The sequence below is a fragment of the Diabrotica undecimpunctata genome, chromosome 10, assembly GCF_040954645.1.
Source record: "Diabrotica undecimpunctata isolate CICGRU chromosome 10, icDiaUnde3, whole genome shotgun sequence".
Taxonomy (NCBI): Eukaryota; Metazoa; Arthropoda; class Insecta; order Coleoptera; family Chrysomelidae; genus Diabrotica; species Diabrotica undecimpunctata.
This window is the reverse complement of record NC_092812.1, coordinates 75503847-75522235: the sequence shown is the minus strand read 5'-3', so window position 1 is coordinate 75522235 and position 18389 is coordinate 75503847. Positions and strand designations below refer to the sequence as shown.

The 18389-nt window shown below is 32.0% G+C and overlaps 1 protein-coding gene across 1 annotated transcript; it reads left to right on the top strand.

Moving 5' to 3' along the window:
• Positions 1-505: 505 nt before the first annotated feature.
• Positions 506-1168, top strand: LOC140451769 (uncharacterized). The gene has a single exon (XM_072545621.1). It carries the CDS (start codon positions 506-508, stop codon positions 1166-1168), a length of 663 nt encoding a protein of 220 aa, XP_072401722.1.
• Positions 1169-18389: the final 17221 nt, after the last annotated feature.

Genomic DNA, 18389 nt, shown 5'->3' with positions numbered 1-18389 from the left:
TTAAAACAAGGAAGAGTTGATGTAGAACTAGAAAAGGAAATTAACACTGCGAAAGAATATTGGATTAAAGTAATAGAAAGAAGAAAATAAGTGTAATAAAGTTCTTGGTTACCAGGTAATTGGCATTTAGAGGTACTCATGAAAGAATGGAATGGAAACTACTTATTTTTACTGGAACTATTGTCAGAATAAGATCAATTTTTAAAAGATCAAATCAATAAACGAGCAAATTTAGGTAAGGGCAAAACGTCATATCTATCAAAAGATATATGAAACGAATTATTGAATATTTTGTCCAATCAAGTCATTAATGAAATTGTAAGGTAAATTAAGGCAAACAAATACTATTTTATAAGTGTAGATTCAACACCTGACATAACACCATGACCAACTTACAGTGATTTTGAGATATTGTAACAATAAAAGGAATCCCGTGGAAAGATTCGTGGGATTTTATAAAAATACTGGGCATATCTCACAAGAACTTGAGGAAACAGTTATAGGGATGTTAGAGTCTTTGAAATTAGAGATTAAGAACTGTAGAGGCCAGTCTTACGACAATGCCAGTAATATAAGTGGAAAGTATTCTGGTTTGCAAGCACGTATTAAAGTTTACAATGATTTAGCTTTCTTTGTGCCGTGTGCTGCTCACTCTTTAAATTTGGTTGTCCAAAATGCAGCAGATTGTTGTTTGGAAGCAACATCTTTTTTTATGTTGGTACAAGCTATCTACAATTTTTTCTCCGTGTCTAGACACAGGTGGGAGTTATTGTGTCTTGCAATAAAGGATTCGCCTGAGTCGGGGCAGACACTGTTACCTAAAAGAGTGAATACAACCCGTTGGTCTTCTCGTTTCGATGCCGTAAAAGCGTTAAAAAGCAATTACGGTTTAATTCAAACCTGTTTGATTGAGATGTCAACGGATATAAATGAGAAAAATGTAGTACGAGTTGAAGCTGCTTCTCTATCGGAAAAACTTGATTTGTTGGAAAATGGAATAATTTTATCGTTCTGGCTTGACGTTTTACAAAGGGTTAATGAGGTCAATAAAGTACAAAAGTACAAGTACAGTACAGTACAAAAGGAAAATATGGATTTAAGCACAACCACTCATCTGTTATCATCTTTAGATTACTTCGATTTCTTACGTGATCGTTTTGATCACTAAGAGGCCTTAGGAATGATGTTAACAGGGAACGAAAATTATGCTGGGAAGAGGATTATCAAAAATGCAATTAAGAGAAAAGAATTCGGAGGTAAGTTTAAGCCAAAAAGAAAAAATGCGAACATAATGTTGTGTTTTTATAATAGACAATCTTAAGTGGGAGATTATTCGCCGATCTGATAGTTATAAATATTGTTCAAGAGCATTTGAATTTTTGTTTAAACTAAAAACTACGGAAGATGAAGATATTTTCAGATCGGCAACCGAATTACAACAAAAATACAAGGAGGATTTGGATGAGTATTTTCCCCAAGAATGTGTTCATTTAAAGCATTTGTTAACGTCTCATCCCCAATTAAAAATAGACATTCCTTTAGAATTGTTAGAGGTTTTCTATGAAAACAAATTAATATCTTCATGTCCAAACGTTAATATTTGCCTGCGTATTTTTTTTTTTCATAATGTTCGCAAATGCAAGTGGCGAACGCTCTCTTTCGAAATTAAAAAGGGTAAAGACCTACTTCAGTAAAAGCAAGAAAAGAAGCTTTTCAATAGTAAAGGTATTTGATTACCTACCTCATGCTACCTGTTTGAATGTTATTACTTAGGTACATTTTTATTTTACCTTTTGAAGTTCGCCCTTAATTTTTTTCTTGTATTTTATTAGTATAAAAAAAGTTTAAAACCCAAAAAAGCTGTAATTTGTAATTGTTTTCCTTATTTTAATAAACTTGTATTCAAAATATGTTTTGTTGAATTAAAATAAAGTTAAGAAATATTTTTGAGCCTGAGCGCGGCATCCGTATCAGCACCGGGCGGCAGACTGTGTTAAACCGGCACTGGATATCAGTACAAGTTGTATCGATGTGTTAGTTATCCCTGTGTTTTAGTGTGTATTTTTGTTTGTTTAATTGAATGGTCTCACAACGTGTGCGTCCCAGAATTAAGTAACAAAAGCTGGTCTGAGCCTTCAAGAATAGTTTTACTAAGATATGACGATAATACCTTTAAAGATATCAAAAAATGCTTTGTAAGTGTGGTCAAAAACAAATGGAATTGGAAAGTTGCAATAAATCAGAAGGAAGTGGAGGAGATCAAAATTTTGGATGACTTTTTTGATTTTAGCGATTTCTGAGACCAGCAAGTGGACAACAGCTGTACAGTGGAATTCTGTTCTAAGATTTGAAATTTTTTTCGTCGTATTTTTGATACTATGCAATATCATCTAAACTAGATTTCTTGTTGCAAGTTGTGAAGTGCGATAAATCTTCATTTTTCAGTTGATTTTGTCAAATAAATAGTTTATATTTGAATGCTTTCATTATGTCAAGCATGTTCGTCATGATCTCATCCTTGCCTTGTAACAATAAATTTAAATTGGATCAATGGTCAATGACCATTTTCCCGATAATTTTCTAAGCCGGCACCAATTTGCACCAAAATTTGGCTATAGGTTCTAGTTACCTTCAACTTTAAAGTTGACCCTGTGCTCTAGGGTACTTTTACCCTGGAGAGATGCCACCCCTTCGCGGTGGTAAAATTTTTTTATTCAAAATAAGACCGGGAATGAATTTATTACCAATTTTAAGCAACTTTTGTCCTATACATTTTTTTCTTAAAGTCAATACTTTTAGACTTATTTCCAAGTGAAAATGTCAATTGTTTAACAAAAAAAAAAACATTTTTTTAAACGTTTTTTTAATTACTCAAAAAGTATGTATTTTATCAAAAAATGATAGTTTATAAAAAAACAAAAAGAATGTTGGGTAGCCTCAATACAAGCGGAGAAATAGCGTATTGAAAGTTGGTTCTTCTTCGTCAAACGTCAAAATTGAAAGTTTCAACGTGTTATATGAAGAAACAAATACATTTTTCGTGGAAAACTCGTAGAAGTTTTGTAGTGTTTGAAAAAATCTTTATTTTTATTTTTTATAAAAGTCTCTTGCACCAATCCTAAGGGAGTTATGACAAAAATAAGGTTGGTTCTGTATTTTTTTCAGCGACAAAAAAAGTGAAAATCGCCCCCAAATTACCACTTTAATTAAAAATAATAATTGTTACTCCTTTACAATTCACTTTATTAATTTATTTACAGTATGCTGTAGAAGTTTGATGGGTTGAAAATTCATAGTTCTGAAAAAAATTGAGTTTGAATTGAGAGGAAGGTTTTTGTATTTTTACAAAAATTCCTTTTTTTTCAAATAAAGGTTACAAAGGTTTTCCACGAAAAATGCATTGGTTTCTTCATATTTCACGTTAAAACTTTCAATTTTGGTGCTTGACGAAGAAGAAGACACTATATAGACACCATAAACCCACCATTCTTTGTGTTTTTATAAGCTACTTTTTATAAGAATAATACATGTTTTTTGAGTAATTCGAAAAAAACCGTTTGAAAAAGTGTTTATTCAAAAAATGACATTTTCACTTACGAATAAGTCAAAAAAATGTATCGGACAGAAGTTGCTTAAAATTGTTTAATATATTCATTCCCGTCATTACTAATGAACTATTAAATGCTTCTGTCATCAGTCACAATTTATAATTTTTCTTCAGTGTGAATTTTGGGATGATTTCTTAAATTGCTTAACTGTGAAAATGACTTGTACGAGTAACAAATATCACACTTACAAGGTTTTTGTCCTATGTGAATACCCATATGCGCATTCACTCTACTTGCTCGCGAAAATTGTTTAGCACAAATCTTACAATTAAGGGTTAAACAACTTAAAAGCACCCTACGGCACAGAGTCAACGTTGAAGTAGAGATTAAGTAGAACCTATAGATAAATTTAGGTGCAGGCTCAGAAAATTATACAGTTACGTTGTATTTTACCTTCACTAATTAGACTATTTGGTTATATCAACCATAATATAAGTATCAACAGTAGGAAATGATTTTCTGTAAGAACACAGAAAGGAATCTCTGCAAGGAACGGCATAAATGACAAGCAAATAGAGACAGCAGTTTGAAAATATAGGGAAAATATATAGAAGTGGCCGAAGATCAAAACGAAGAAGTACCTACAAGAGGGGAATTAAAAGAGGTTATTAAATATCTTAAGAATAAGAAGAGAGCAGATGAAAATGAAACTGTCAACTAGCTCATAAAATAGGGAGGTCCAGATCTTGAAGAAGCATTATCCATTCTGATGATGAAATATGAGAAAAGAAAAAGATGCTGGCAAAGTCGTGGGAGACAATATAACTCCAGATATTGCACAGTACTGTCCTAACTAAAGAGGAATTACACAGCTAATAATAAGTAATATATAAGATACTGGCCAATCTTATTAAGTTAAGTATTAGCAAATATGGCGAGACCATAGTCGAAGAGTACTAGGTAACCTTCTACTACAGACCAGATCTTCATACAAATAAATTACTTCATAGAAGTAATGAATACAACCTGGCCGCACAGGCGCTGTTTATTAACTTCAAACAGACCTACAATAGTATAGATAAAAATGAAATGTATAAAGATATGACAAATATTCTGATTCTATAAAATTGGTAAGATTGATAAAGATGACGCTAGATGACACGACAAATATGGTTTTTGTAAATGGTCAGTAATCTCAAGCTTTCCCAACAAACCGGGGGATAAAACAAGAATACACCCTATCGACTGCGCCATGACATGTTTTGTCTTTTTTAAGAACTCAAGGTAGACCTAGAAGCGAAGACAGACTTAGAGAAAAAAACACTGGCATGCAAGTAATCTTCGCACTTGCGAATGCTCTCGCTAAGTAGCACCATCTAATTTAGATGATAGAAAATAAACACTGCCCTGTATCTTTGAACTACATAGTGTCCGCATTAAATATGTATAAATACTTGTACAAATATAATAAATAATAATTTTATTTTGATAACAACTTCAGATCTGGTGCTCGGAATGTGAAAATAAATACATATGTCCAATTTTTAATTTGTTGAATTTGCCGTTAATTATTGTAAATGTTTGTTTTTAGGTATATCTTTATATCCCATATACTCGTAGTGATAACGTCTGAAAAAATAATTAGATCTTCATTTGACCAAAACAAAGAAAACAAGAAATTTTTGATAAGATTACTAAAATATATAATGGATAGACGTTAAGTCAAACATATCCTTCATTCTAATTATCTGAGAAGCATTGGGCATAAAAATTGTAGACAATTGGTAAATAAATATTGCAAAGATGCATGAATCACTCGGTTTCCCTCATTTTTAAATCGCCCTTCTCATATCGCCAGTTTCCAAAGAAATGGCAGCAAATTCATGCTAGGGGAGAAAATTCCGTTCAGGCGCATTATTACATATATTTTACAAAAATCGATAGGACACCACTAATGATATTTTAAGAATTTTCTCTATGTGGCTTATGTTAACCTTTTTGAAGAAAGTCTTGACGTACTTTAAGTAATTTAATGGCATTAAATTAAACATTGGTTAAAGTATAAATAAACGAATTAAAAAGAAAATAAAACGGACCAAAAATAAATGGATAATTAAAAACTGCAAAATTTGCTAAACTCAAAGAAATAACAAACACCTCCAGAAAATGTAACTACTCAAAAATAACAAAAGACTATAACGGTATAACAGATCACAACGAACTATGCAAACCCTGGCAAACATATACACTAGACCTTTTCTCTGGTGATCGTAACTTAGATGCTAAAATGAAAATACAAACTTAACTGGCCTACCGATATTATTGATAATACAATAATTAGCAGTGGAATATGCGATCGAAGGTTTAAAAAATAAAGCTGTAGGCTAGATAACACACAATGTCAGAGAATTTAGAAGACCTTCAAACCCTTTTAAACGCTGTAAACAATAAATGTACTGAAAAAGGCTTAACAATCAACGCAAAGAAAACAAAATGGATGCTTGCCGTAAAAATTAATATCGAGGACTCAATAGTAAAATTACAAAACCCTGAAAAGGGTGGAACATTTTAGATATCTGGGTAGTTGGATTGACTGCAGGGTTGAAAGTGACGAGAAAATTTTGACCAGAATAGAAATTTCACGAAAAAACTTTATTAACTTGTGTTCTGTATTATGCAATAGAAGTTTGTCATTGACTACACGTCTAAGAGTATTGAAGTGCTACGTCTGGTCCGCTTTGTTGTATGGATGTGAAACCTGGACAACAAAAATAAAAAATATTAATAAATTAGAAGCGTTCGAGTTGTGGTGTTACCGTCGCATGCTCAGAATCCCGTGGACAGCACACATACTAACTAACGTGTGCTAGAGACCATGCACAAAGAGCGAGAATTGGTTAATATCATCAAAATAAGAAAGATCCAATTTTTCGGCCATACAATGAGAGGACCTAAATATCGCTTACGAGGGTTGATCATTCAGGTCAAAATCGAAGGAAAACGCTGGGTTGGAAGAAAGCAACTGTCCTGGCTGCGTAACGTTAGACAATGGATAGGTCGAACGGTCGAGGAATTGTTTAATATAGCTGCCAATCAAGACACATTTCATCAGCTTGTTATTGTACGACGATAGCCAACGCTTGAAAAAAAGCACGGCACACAAAGAAGAAAAAGGTTCGACAACGTTCCACTCTTCGATATCACGCACCTATGCAAATTATTTAATAAAATACAATAGTGGAAAAATACCTTTAGATTATCTGAAGTCAACTTTCAAGATCATCGCCTAATCAGCTTAATGAACCACGTACTCAAACACCAACAAATATGTAGAGAGAACGGGAGACACTCAGTTTGGTTTCAAAAATGGTTTAGAAACACGAGAGGCCCTTTTTTGCAATTAGTTATTGGTGCAAAAATGCTATGACCAGAGGAGGGGAAAGCGCCAGGGCGACGTTAAGGGTAGGGGTAGGGTGTTTTCCTGCATTTTTTTTATTCTTGATCTTATCAAAATTCAGAGTGAGGTGAGTAAGTTGGGTGAGTGAGGAAGATGGCCGAGTAAGGTGAGTGAGTGAGATGAGTGAGCACTCACATAGAAACTGGAATGAGCACAGTGTCAAGTTCTCATAATTATGCACTCGCAGCAGATAATAATCAAATTATTAGAGCGGACAAAAAGGCTGTAGATGCAACAAAACGAAAACAGTGTTCGTCGAAGGTAGAAGTAAAAAGATAGTCTACATATTTTAGCAGGAAGCACGTCGCTATATGGGCCTAGAGTACAATAAAATGAAGAATATCTCCGCATTGCGACCTAGGGAAACTCATTAACTAACGAAATATTTTTGGTTTTTTGTTGACAGATGATCCAGTTATAAGTTACGATGAACACCGCAGATGAAGAAAAAGTGACTTTTTTTCATTTTGAAAAATTAGCTGTCATTTTCTTAATTTTTAATATTTTTGTAACAAAATTAAAAAACTTAAATTTAAACATTTAAAATAACCTGCATTCAATCTGTGGTTCAGTTTGACAAACTTTTAATTAATAGTCTAATTTTATTTTTTTAATTAAAAATTAAGTAATCTCCTGGGGAAAAAAATAAATATGCCATTTGATTTGCCTATTTGTCTAATTTGTAAAATTCTATGAGTTTTCAAAAATTCTATGAACAAAACGAATTAATTTTTTTAAACCGGATCTGATTTTTTTCCAGTTTGAATAAATCAAACTGAAAAAAATCAGGTCCGATTTGTTCGTTAATAGTTAAATTAAAAGATAGTTTAAAAAATTTAATTTTGCAAGAAAAGTCACATTTTTTACATAAAAGTTTTTCTTTAGTGTTGCGATTTTAATAGCCATAGGATACTGTTACCTATTTCAATAGTTTACATTCCAGCTGAGCTGATCAATCTAATATATATGTAAATCTCTGAAGATATTAGTTAAATGTAGTCGCTGAATCAGCAATGCCGTAAAAAGCAATCTTTTTAATAAAGCGATCATAATATAGCATTCATAGTGAATTTAACCGGTATATTGTTCTAAATGATATAGCTAGAAACAGTTTTAACTGAAGTTGGTTTTAGTTGGTTTACTTGACGAGACAATGAAGCAGAAAAATCGGCTCAATCGTCGAAAATCGGCGCAGTAAGACGGATCGAGATGCAGTTTGGTGCATTTGATTCATGAGATCGTCAGGAAATTTTGTGAACTAATGCGATCATAAGTAAATGAAAAATTGCATTTGGAAATGCATATTTGCTGAGTTAAAATCTTTTAAATTTGCAACTCTGGAAAATGCATTTTTTTATGCACAAATACAATTTTTCATTTCTTCATGATCGCATTAGTTCACAAAATTTACTGACGCTCTCACGAATCGAAGGCAACAAACTGCATCTCAATCCGTCTTACTGTGCCGATTTTTGAAGGCTCATTGCTTTTTTCCATGACTTTATACTTAGGTACTAAAAGGTAATACTAAAATAAAATACTTAGGTAATAAAACAATAGTAAACAGTATTTAAACAATTCTTTCAAATTTTATATCTATAAAGGTCAAATAAATTCCTTCAGGAGTACCTCACTGGTTCGGATCTCTACTTTTGTACACTGGTGATATTCCTATTTGATGAGGATGATGCTCACATAAGAATAAGGAAAGACAACCAGACACTGAACTGGAAGATCACACTTAAGAGCGTAGGCGCAAAATTTCGGGCCAATGCTTTTTAAATGCATTCATTTTTTTCGAATCCTGAGAAAACTAATAAGTATTTTTGAAAAATTTAAAAGCAGAATGAAAGATTACATTATTACCGAGGGCCGAAAGTCCCTGAAAACTTCTATAATGTTTATTTTAGTAAGTTACTGGGGTGAAAAAGAAGAGAAAATTAAGTGTGATTTTTAATGTCAAATATCTCATTCAAAAGAAACTTTTTGTTTATTCTAAGAGACTTTAGGCCCTCGGTAATAATGTAGTCTTTCATTCTGCGTTTAAATTTTTCCAAAATATTTATTAGTTTTTTCAGGATTCGAAAAAAATTAATGCATTTAAAAAGCATTGGCCCAAAATTTTGCGCCTACGCTCTTAAGATAAGCAACATTCGAAAAATTGAGAACATTCATTTCAACATGAACAACATATTCAAAACAAATGAAAAAGTCATTTAGAAAGAATAGCATATTCTATCAGTTCTTACATACTCGTAATGCGCAGATATCCTAACTCTCACGAAAATATCAAAGGGAAAATTGACACCAATACTGCCGTGTTAACTCAAAAGGGCGTATCTGCTTTAAACTAGTTTGCGAGAAAAATCAGTTTTAGTGGTTTTGATGAAGCAATCGTGATTTTTTAAAAAGTTGTGACTTGTACCATATAGAAGTTAACAAATAGGAAAATAACACTTTTGACAGATACGCCTTTTTCACTTAACAGGAGGTATACAATTAAGAACGTAACTACATGAATTTTTAAAAATATTTATTGCATTAAACAAATGAACGTTACAATATTAATGTTGTATTAATTTCGTAAGTTATTCTTAATAATTAGGAAAAGTTAAAAAGTAAACAACAATACAGACTAACTAAAATATCATACTCAGTCAATCAAATATAAATAATTAATACTTAATTTTCTGCTCCGAACTAGTTATTATATTAATTATCAATTATTGTGTCCACATTCTCGCTGACAAAAATATTTTTCCAAAATGTAATGCGATTTGGGGGCATTATTTGATCAATTTTAGTGATAATATTCTGTGTTCTTTCCATGGTAATACCTCGTGGTTGAGAGATAGAGAGGGGTTTTGCAATGCCAATTTTTTGGATATTAGCCTTTAAAAAATTGGCACTTATGATTTCTCCTTCAAAACTAGTTTTATAACCTAATGTATGGAAACCTCTCATGAACTAAACTTCCACCATTTGTTGAAGGTACGGACGAGGGACCAACCTTGTTATTTTATATTGAGATGATTCGTCTTTCCAGTTGTAAAAATCATTAAAAGCCACGTCGATAACTTCGACATTACGTGTTGACGTTTTAACCGCATTTACAAAATCAACGAAGTCATAAACTTTACCTTGTGGATTTAGTGATTGCTCGACTCTATGGTGAAATGAGTCAGCTGCCATAAATGTATGGCCTGACTCAAAATATCTTAGAGTTATTTTCCTAATGTTCAATTCTAATGAGTTTACAGCATACACAAAAAATGTGTACAACACCAATTTTTGTTCTGACCGAAACAATTATCCACCCAAACAAAAACTTCTTCGGAATCCCTAATTTTGTTTAAAAATGCATAAAATGTGCTAACAATATCATGTGGCACATATATGTGCCTTTTTTCGTCCAGAAATAGCTTCATGCCATAGAACAGCAATTGTAGAAGTTTTAGAAGTACCAACTGGAACAAAGCTCTCATTAAAGGCTATCAGTCTAGGAGTAAATATAATTTCTTTGAAAGTATCGCATCTTGGGAGCATAATCACCTACAAAAAGATCCATTTACAATAACTTCAGAAACAAAAATATTTACCTTGACACATAGGTACAAGGTAACAATTTGTATTTGTTTAGCCTTTTATATAAATTAGTAGAAAATATACTTACTAGTTGTTTCTGCAAAATTATTATCCATTTTATTATGAACAACAAACTAAACACATTCTATGAAAACACGAAAAAGTAAGGTTACATAGAAATAAAGTAAATTGACAGTTTACTACTTTTCGCGCCAACATAATAATATCTTGAAATGTTAAGTGAATAGGCCGTATCTGCCGAAAACTTTTTAGTTACGGCTTTTTGTGTTAACATTTACAGTTGCGGCTTTTAAAGCTAACATTTTAGTAGAAAATTCAGATACGGCTATTAATTTAAGCAGTATATATCCGGTTTTATTGCAGATACGGCTATGAAACCCAGGTAGATTTGTAGAAAAGATTACTAAATAACTCGTGGGATATGAAACTCGTTTTTAATAAAAAATTGCAGTTACGCCCTTTTGAGATAACACGGCAGAATACAGCATGGAATGTGGAGATCGATGCTTGGAGTAAGCTTAAGAAATAGAGTAAATGAAAAAACTCGTAGACAAACCGAGGTAGAAAACATTATCGAACGTATTACTAGTTAAAAGTGGGGATTGGCGGACATTTTGCAAGAATCAGGGACGGAAGCAGGACACACAACTTTCTGGAGAGAAGACCAAATGCAAACAAGCGAAAAAATTCCTAAACGATGGACCGACGACCTTTTAAAATAATTGCGACAAACGGTAAAGCAGAGGCGAAGAACAGAGGCAGGTGGAAATATCTAGAGGAGGACTCGTGAACAAGCCAGGGCTGATTGATAATGATGCTATTTATATGTTAAGGAATAACAATTTAGTAACCTTCGCTAATGATACTGAAATATCGGTTCGGCTATTTTAGTATCATCATGAATGAACAGGAAGACGGACATTCAATTATCATAAATAACAACTAGATTCTATACCCAAATTCAACAAAATATTTGGGTATAAACACTGGATACCAAGTTCCGCTAGGGAGATAATGGAATAAGTAAAAAAGAAGAACTGGGGTAAAGTATACAAAAATGTATTGTTTAGTTAGTAGACGAAATTCCACTCTGGCTCTAAAAAAATAATCTATTACTGTATAAACAATTATTGAAACCAGTGTGGACCTATGGCATACAACTAGGGGGCTGAATAAAATACAATAACAGTGATCTACAGATATTTCGAAACAAAGTATTGAGGAACATGCTGATATTGGCAGGAATACTATCCACAATGCAATATAGCTAGACACTGCCAACAGAGCAAACAGAAGATAAAATAGTAACAGATAACCTATAATAAAAAGAAGATATTAACCAGCTATGGATAAAAATACGAGATATATGTATTGCTGAAATCGGTTAAAATATTGGGTAAAAGCAGGGTACAAAAAAGCAGTCAGTGGTTTGATACTAAGTGTGAGATGGAATCCGATTTTGAGATAGAAAGCGATAACGACATTTAATTTTTTGTCCTTTGAATGACTCTACAGGGAGATAAAGAGTTGGAAATCAGTAGTAATAACGATGAAGTGTCTATGGCTAGCACCAGCTTAAAGAAGTCTAAATATGGGTAAAGCAGCCATTTGAAGTTAAAGAAATTCCTTCATTGTTTGAATATCACTACGAGAATTTATGATTTGTGGAATAAGAAGAAAAAAATTTCAATTATGAAGGTGCTCCTATGGATGAAACTGAAGAACCGTCTGCTAAGACGGTAAGATATACCCCGCTACCTTGTAAGGCTACAGTATTTAATGGGTTTGATCACTGACCAGTAGATGAAGATCAGAAAAATCCCAACACTTGTCTAGAATCCTGCCAAAGTCTATCAAGGATCCAATGCATTAAGTACAACAAATACTTTTGCAGAAAAATCAAAATTGCTTTAAAAAATTTCATATTAAGTTATATTTTTACCTAAGACTAAACGTTTTCAATATATTTTCATTTGTTATAAAATTTTTACTAGTATCATTTTGACTCCCATATAACACGTGAGCATCCCTGAAATCCTGTAAAACATGTTAGGATGTTTCGAAAGAAAAGTACCTAGACGAATCTATAGAGCGATGAATGACAATGGAATGCGGGGCGATACAACTTCGAACTTTATAGAATATACCAGGAACCAGATATCGTAAAGTATATTAAAATAGGACGTCTGAGGTAGGTAGGGCAAATAATGCGGATGTAACAAAATGATCCAGCTAGAAAAAGAGTTGTCAGAGAAGAATAGGAATACCCAAAACAATGTTCCTTGATAATATCGACGAAGATATGAGAAAAATAGCGCATATACAGATAGTGACGACTGTAGAGAAATTCTTGAGGAGGCTACAACCCATATAGGGTTGTAAAAACAGTATGATGATGATGATGACACATCAAAAATGATGGATTGATTGATGGATTGATCATCTCAAGGAGTTATATACAGACAACAACAAATGACGTTGGAACCATAAACAGCAGAAATTACCATAAACGAAGAAGTTCACATAAGCAAGCATGTAGCAAAAAAAATTGAAAAACTAAAAAACAAAAAAGCTGCAAACCAAATGACTGTTGAAATATGGGAAGCGGCAATAAAGGATCAACTGACAACATTAATTAACAAGATTATCAGACACAATGAAATACCAGAAGAATGGAGGACAAGCGAGCTAATTCTCTTATCCAAAAAGGGTAATAAGAAACAACCAGATAAATACAGAGGAGGTATCAATTTGCTACATATTACCCTGACACTTACAACTAAAATATAATGTCAAAATCAGGATAACAAGTGTAATCAACACAGACTGATCGGTACAATCGATGTATTAAAATTAGTTCTTAATATCACCAAACATCGAAGAAGAACATAACAGAACAGGATGGATATATGAGATGAATAGTTTAAGACGACAGTGGAGAGTGTCCAAGAAATGCAGTCTCGTAATTATTTTTAAGAATGTAAATCAGTAAGAGACATAATACGTTTGAATTGTAGAGAAAATCTTGATTATTTATATTCAGTTTTGCTATATAAAAATGAAACATGAATCTTAATAATCCGTATGTTTGTTTAATATTTGTTCACAATAATTAAGGAATAAAAACTAATTATCTGGGATATTTTATATAGCAGAAGAATACTTTACACTAATTACAGAGGTCGAAATATTTCGCAAGTATTAACCAAAAACTCTATACCAGCAATACCAAGACTGTAAGTTTTAAAAAATAAACTGAAGATGAGCGTTTAGGCATTAGTTTAAAGACACTGAAGCACTAAAAACAAATACCTTTGGAAGAAAATATTCATAATTTTGTCATGTATAAAAGTCAAGGTCCCTTAAGCTAGCGGGGACACATGAGCGGAATCCAATTTAACCTACGTAATATTTTTTCACCAATTTTTCACTAATTTATTACCACCCTAATAATTTTTCACCACCAAACCAACCTTAAGGGGAGCGATTCTGCTGGCTTAAGGTTCAAGCTAGCAGAATTCAAAAAAAAAACTTTTTGTTGATGGCATATTTTTTCACCAATTTTTCACTAATTTATTACCACCCTAATAATTTTTCACCACCAAACCACCCTTAATGGGAGCGATTCTGCTGGCTTAAGGTTTAAGCTAGCAGAATTCAAAAAAAAAACTTTTTGTTGATGGCCTATTTTTTCACCCATTTTTCACTAATTTATTACCACCCTAATATTTTTTCACCACCAAACCACCCTTAATGGGAACGATTCTGCTGGCTTAAGGTTCAAGCTAGCAGAATTCAGAAAAAAAACTTTTTGTTGGTGGTATATTTTTTCACAATTTTTCACTAATTTATTACCACCCTAATAATTTTTCACCACCAAACCACCCTTAATGGGAGCGATTCTGCTGGCTTAAGGTTTAAGCTAGCAGAAGTAAAAAAAAAAACTTTTTGTTGATGGCATATTTTTTCACCCATTTTTCACTAATTTATTACCACCCTAATATTTTTTCACCATCAAACCACCCTTAAGGGAAGCGATTCTGCTGGCTTACGGTTCAAGCTAGCAGAATTAAAAAAAATATTTATGATCTACCACAGTGTTCTGCTAGGTTTTTACGAATTTATTACAACTTTAGTAATTTTTCACCCCTTACTACCCCTTTAACAAAAATTAAATAAATTTGTTTTTTCAAAAATACTTGAATACATTTACACGGTGTGTGTGTGTGCGAGTGTGTGTGTGTGTGAAAAACACTTCTGTTGTAATAATTGGTATATTTAATTAAAAATTACTACTTACCTATTACTTATTAATTACTTACTAAAAGTACAAATTTCACTGGACTGATAAGTCCGAAAACGTTTTGAACTTAATCCTTTAGGATTTTTAAAATTTAATTAAATATACCAATCACAACAGTGTTTTACTTCAATGTTCGAGTTTTTTAACTATATGATATACAGCCAACTCACGGGAATGATCCCTTTTTAAGTTGTAAAATTTTGTTAAAAAATAGGTAGTGTACAAAACAACAATATTGCAATGTTTAGCATATAAAAAAGTTGGTGAAGTTGGTGTTTGTGTAAATTCTAGCATTTAAAGATGTAAACGACTTTCCTTATTTGAATTTCTAGTATTTATGGGAATTATCTTCCACACTGACACATACGGATTTCAAGATTGGAGGGTTATTGGAAAACAGATCCACTATTCAGCTTAAAATCTTTTTTGCAGAACATCGGAAGAGATCTTTTTCTTATAATTTTAAGGTGCTTAATCTTCATCCATAATCCAATGGGACCGAATGTTATTCCTGAAGATCGGTTTTATAGAATAAGAACAGTTATAGACTTTTTAATAATAAAATGACTGCTCTGCGTTATAATTAAAATACAAATATCTTTAAATTTTTAAAATGCTGCTAATTTAAATTTATTTTACTACGCAAATAATCTATATCAGCTGTTCTGACCAACCGGTAATTTCGGTCTCATTTGAATATACCTACTTAAAATGTTTTGCAATATAAATTATTTATGTTATACACCTACTGTTATATACCATCTTAAAATTATGTTTTGACCAATCGTTAATACTCTTCTTATTTAAATATTATTAAAATATTAAATACCTAAATTATTTTTAAAAAAAATTTTAAAAATTAAATTTTCATCTACCTAATGAATGCAAATCTTTTAACAATAGGGTGCAATAGGTGCGCACGATCCCGACGAACCTCCTTTACAATCAGATAAATAATGTAATAGACGTAATAAAATTATTTAAATTTGAATATTTCTTACCTGGTAATTTATTCTGTGAAATATAAAAATTCCATTGTATTTACTAAAACTCAACTTGATTTCAGTTATTTTATATTCATAAAAAGGACTAACGATTCGATTTCGCTTAGCCATGTAATACGACTCGAATCAGAGTCAATTTTTAAAACGGGTAAAATTTATAGTTTTTGGAATAAAGTGTTTTCATATTTTTAATATTTAAACATTGAAATAATAAATATTAGTTAGTATAGAATAACATTTGAAAATGTTTTTCAATTAGGGTAGTTGAGAAAAACATGACTAGGCTGGTAAAAATATAGTAAAATTCTAGCAGAGCACTCTTGTGTTTTCAAAAAGATTTTTTATTCACCTAGCGTCAATGTGTATCTTGTTGAATGTTTCCCATTATCTGAAGCTTAGGGGGTCAAAAATTATAGAGGTGGATCAAATTTAGTAAAAACCAGGCAAGCAATTTATATTTTCAGTTACAAGTAGAATACAGTAAAATTATAAAAATAGATTTTTTATCACCTTAAATTTTAAGGTAGTAGAATTATTGACTCCTCATAGAGGGTAGTTGAAGGGTGAAAAATTACTAGGATGGTAATGTATTAGTACAAATCTAGCATAATACTGTAGTATCTCATATTTCCGAAAAGATTTGCTTTGCGTTCAACCAGCGTAAATGTGTAGATGGTGGAATTGGTGAAGTTCGTTAACATTTAGTAAAAACTAACCAGAGAGTTTCTTATTTTACTTATAAATAGTATTTAGTAAAATTATAAAACAAAACTTTTTCACCTTTAATTTAAACATAGCAGAACTATTGACTTCCACTAAGGGTTAGTCGAGGGATAAAAAATTACTAAGTTGGTAATAAATTCGTAAAAATACTGTGGTATATCATAAATAATTTTTTTTAATTACGCTGGCTCGAATATTAAGCTAGCAGGAATGTTTCCAAATAAGATTGGTTTAGAGATGGAAACTTATCAGGGTAAAAATACTTTTTTATGTCAGTTATAAGTAGAGGATAGTGAAATTGTAAAAAAAAATTTTTTTCACGTTAAATTTTAACCTAACAGAATTATTGACTTATCACAAGGGGTAGTTTAGGTGTGAAAAATTACTAGGATGGTAATAAATTAGTAAAAACTTAGCAGAATCCTGAGGTATTTCAAAAATACGTTTTTTTCTTATTTTGCTGGTTCAAATATTCAGCTAGTAGGAAAGTTTTCGAATAGGTTTATGGGAGCAAAATTATCAGGATGGTCAAAGTTTAGTATAAACTTAACAAAACACTTTTTTATTTCAGTTATAAGTAGTGGACAGTAAATTTGAAAAAAAATTTCTCCTTAAATTTTAATCTAACACAATTATTGACTTTTCACAAGGGGTAGTTAAGGGGTGAAAAATTACTAGAATGGTAATAAATTCGTAAAAACCTAGCAAAACACTGTGGTATATTATAAATATGTTTTTTAATTCTGCTGGCTTGAACCGCAAGCCAGCAGAACCGCAAGCCAGCAGAATGGCTCCCCTTAAGGATGGTTTAATGGTGAAACAATATTAGGGTGGTAATAAATTAGTGAAAAATGGGTGAAAAATATGCCATCAACAAAAAATTTTTTTTTAATTCTGCCATCTTGAACCTTAAGCCAGAAGAACCGCTCCCATTAAGGGTGGTTTGGTGGTGAAAAATTATTAGGGTGGTAATAAATTAGTGAAAAATGGGTGAAACTATATGTCATCAACAAAAAGTTTTTTTTTGAATTCTGCTAGCTTGAACGTTAAGCCAGCAGAATCGCTCCCATTAAGGGGGGTTTGGTGGTGAAAAATTATTAGGGTGGTAATAAATTAGTGAAAAATTGGTGAAAAAATATGCCATCAACAAAAAGTTTTTTTTTTTGAATTCTGCTAGCTTAAACCTTAAGTCAGCAGAATCGCTCCCATTAAGGGTGGTTTAGTGGTGAAAAATTATTAGGGTGGTAATAAATTAGTGAAAAATTGGTGAAAAAATATGCCATCAACAAAAAGTTTTTTTTTTGAATTCTGCTAGCTTGAACCTTAAGCCAGCAGAATCGCTCCCCTTAAGGTTGGTTTGGTGGTGAAAAATTATTAGGGTGGTAATAAATTAGTGAAAAATTGGTGAAAAAATATGCCATTAACAAAAAGATTTTTTATTTTATTATTCTGCTAGCTTGAACCTTAAGCCAGCAGAATCGCTCCCATTAAGGGTGGTTTGGTGGTGAAAAATTATTAGGGTGGTAATAAATTAGTGAAAAATGGGTGAAAAAATATGCCATCAACAAAAAGTTTCTTTTTTGAATTCTGCTAGCTTGAATCTTAAGCCAGCAGAATCGCTCCCCTTAAGGTTGGTTTGGTGGTGAAAAATTATTAGGGTGGTAATAAATTAGTGAAAAATGGGTGAAAAAATATTACGTAGGTTAAATTGGATTCCGCTCATGTGTCCCCGCTAGCTTAAGGGTCCT

Excerpts from the sequence above, each read along its gene's own strand:
- LOC140451769 (XM_072545621.1), top strand. The coding sequence starts at position 506 with ATGTTAGAGTCTTTGAAATTAGAGATTAAGAACTGTAGAGGCCAGTCT.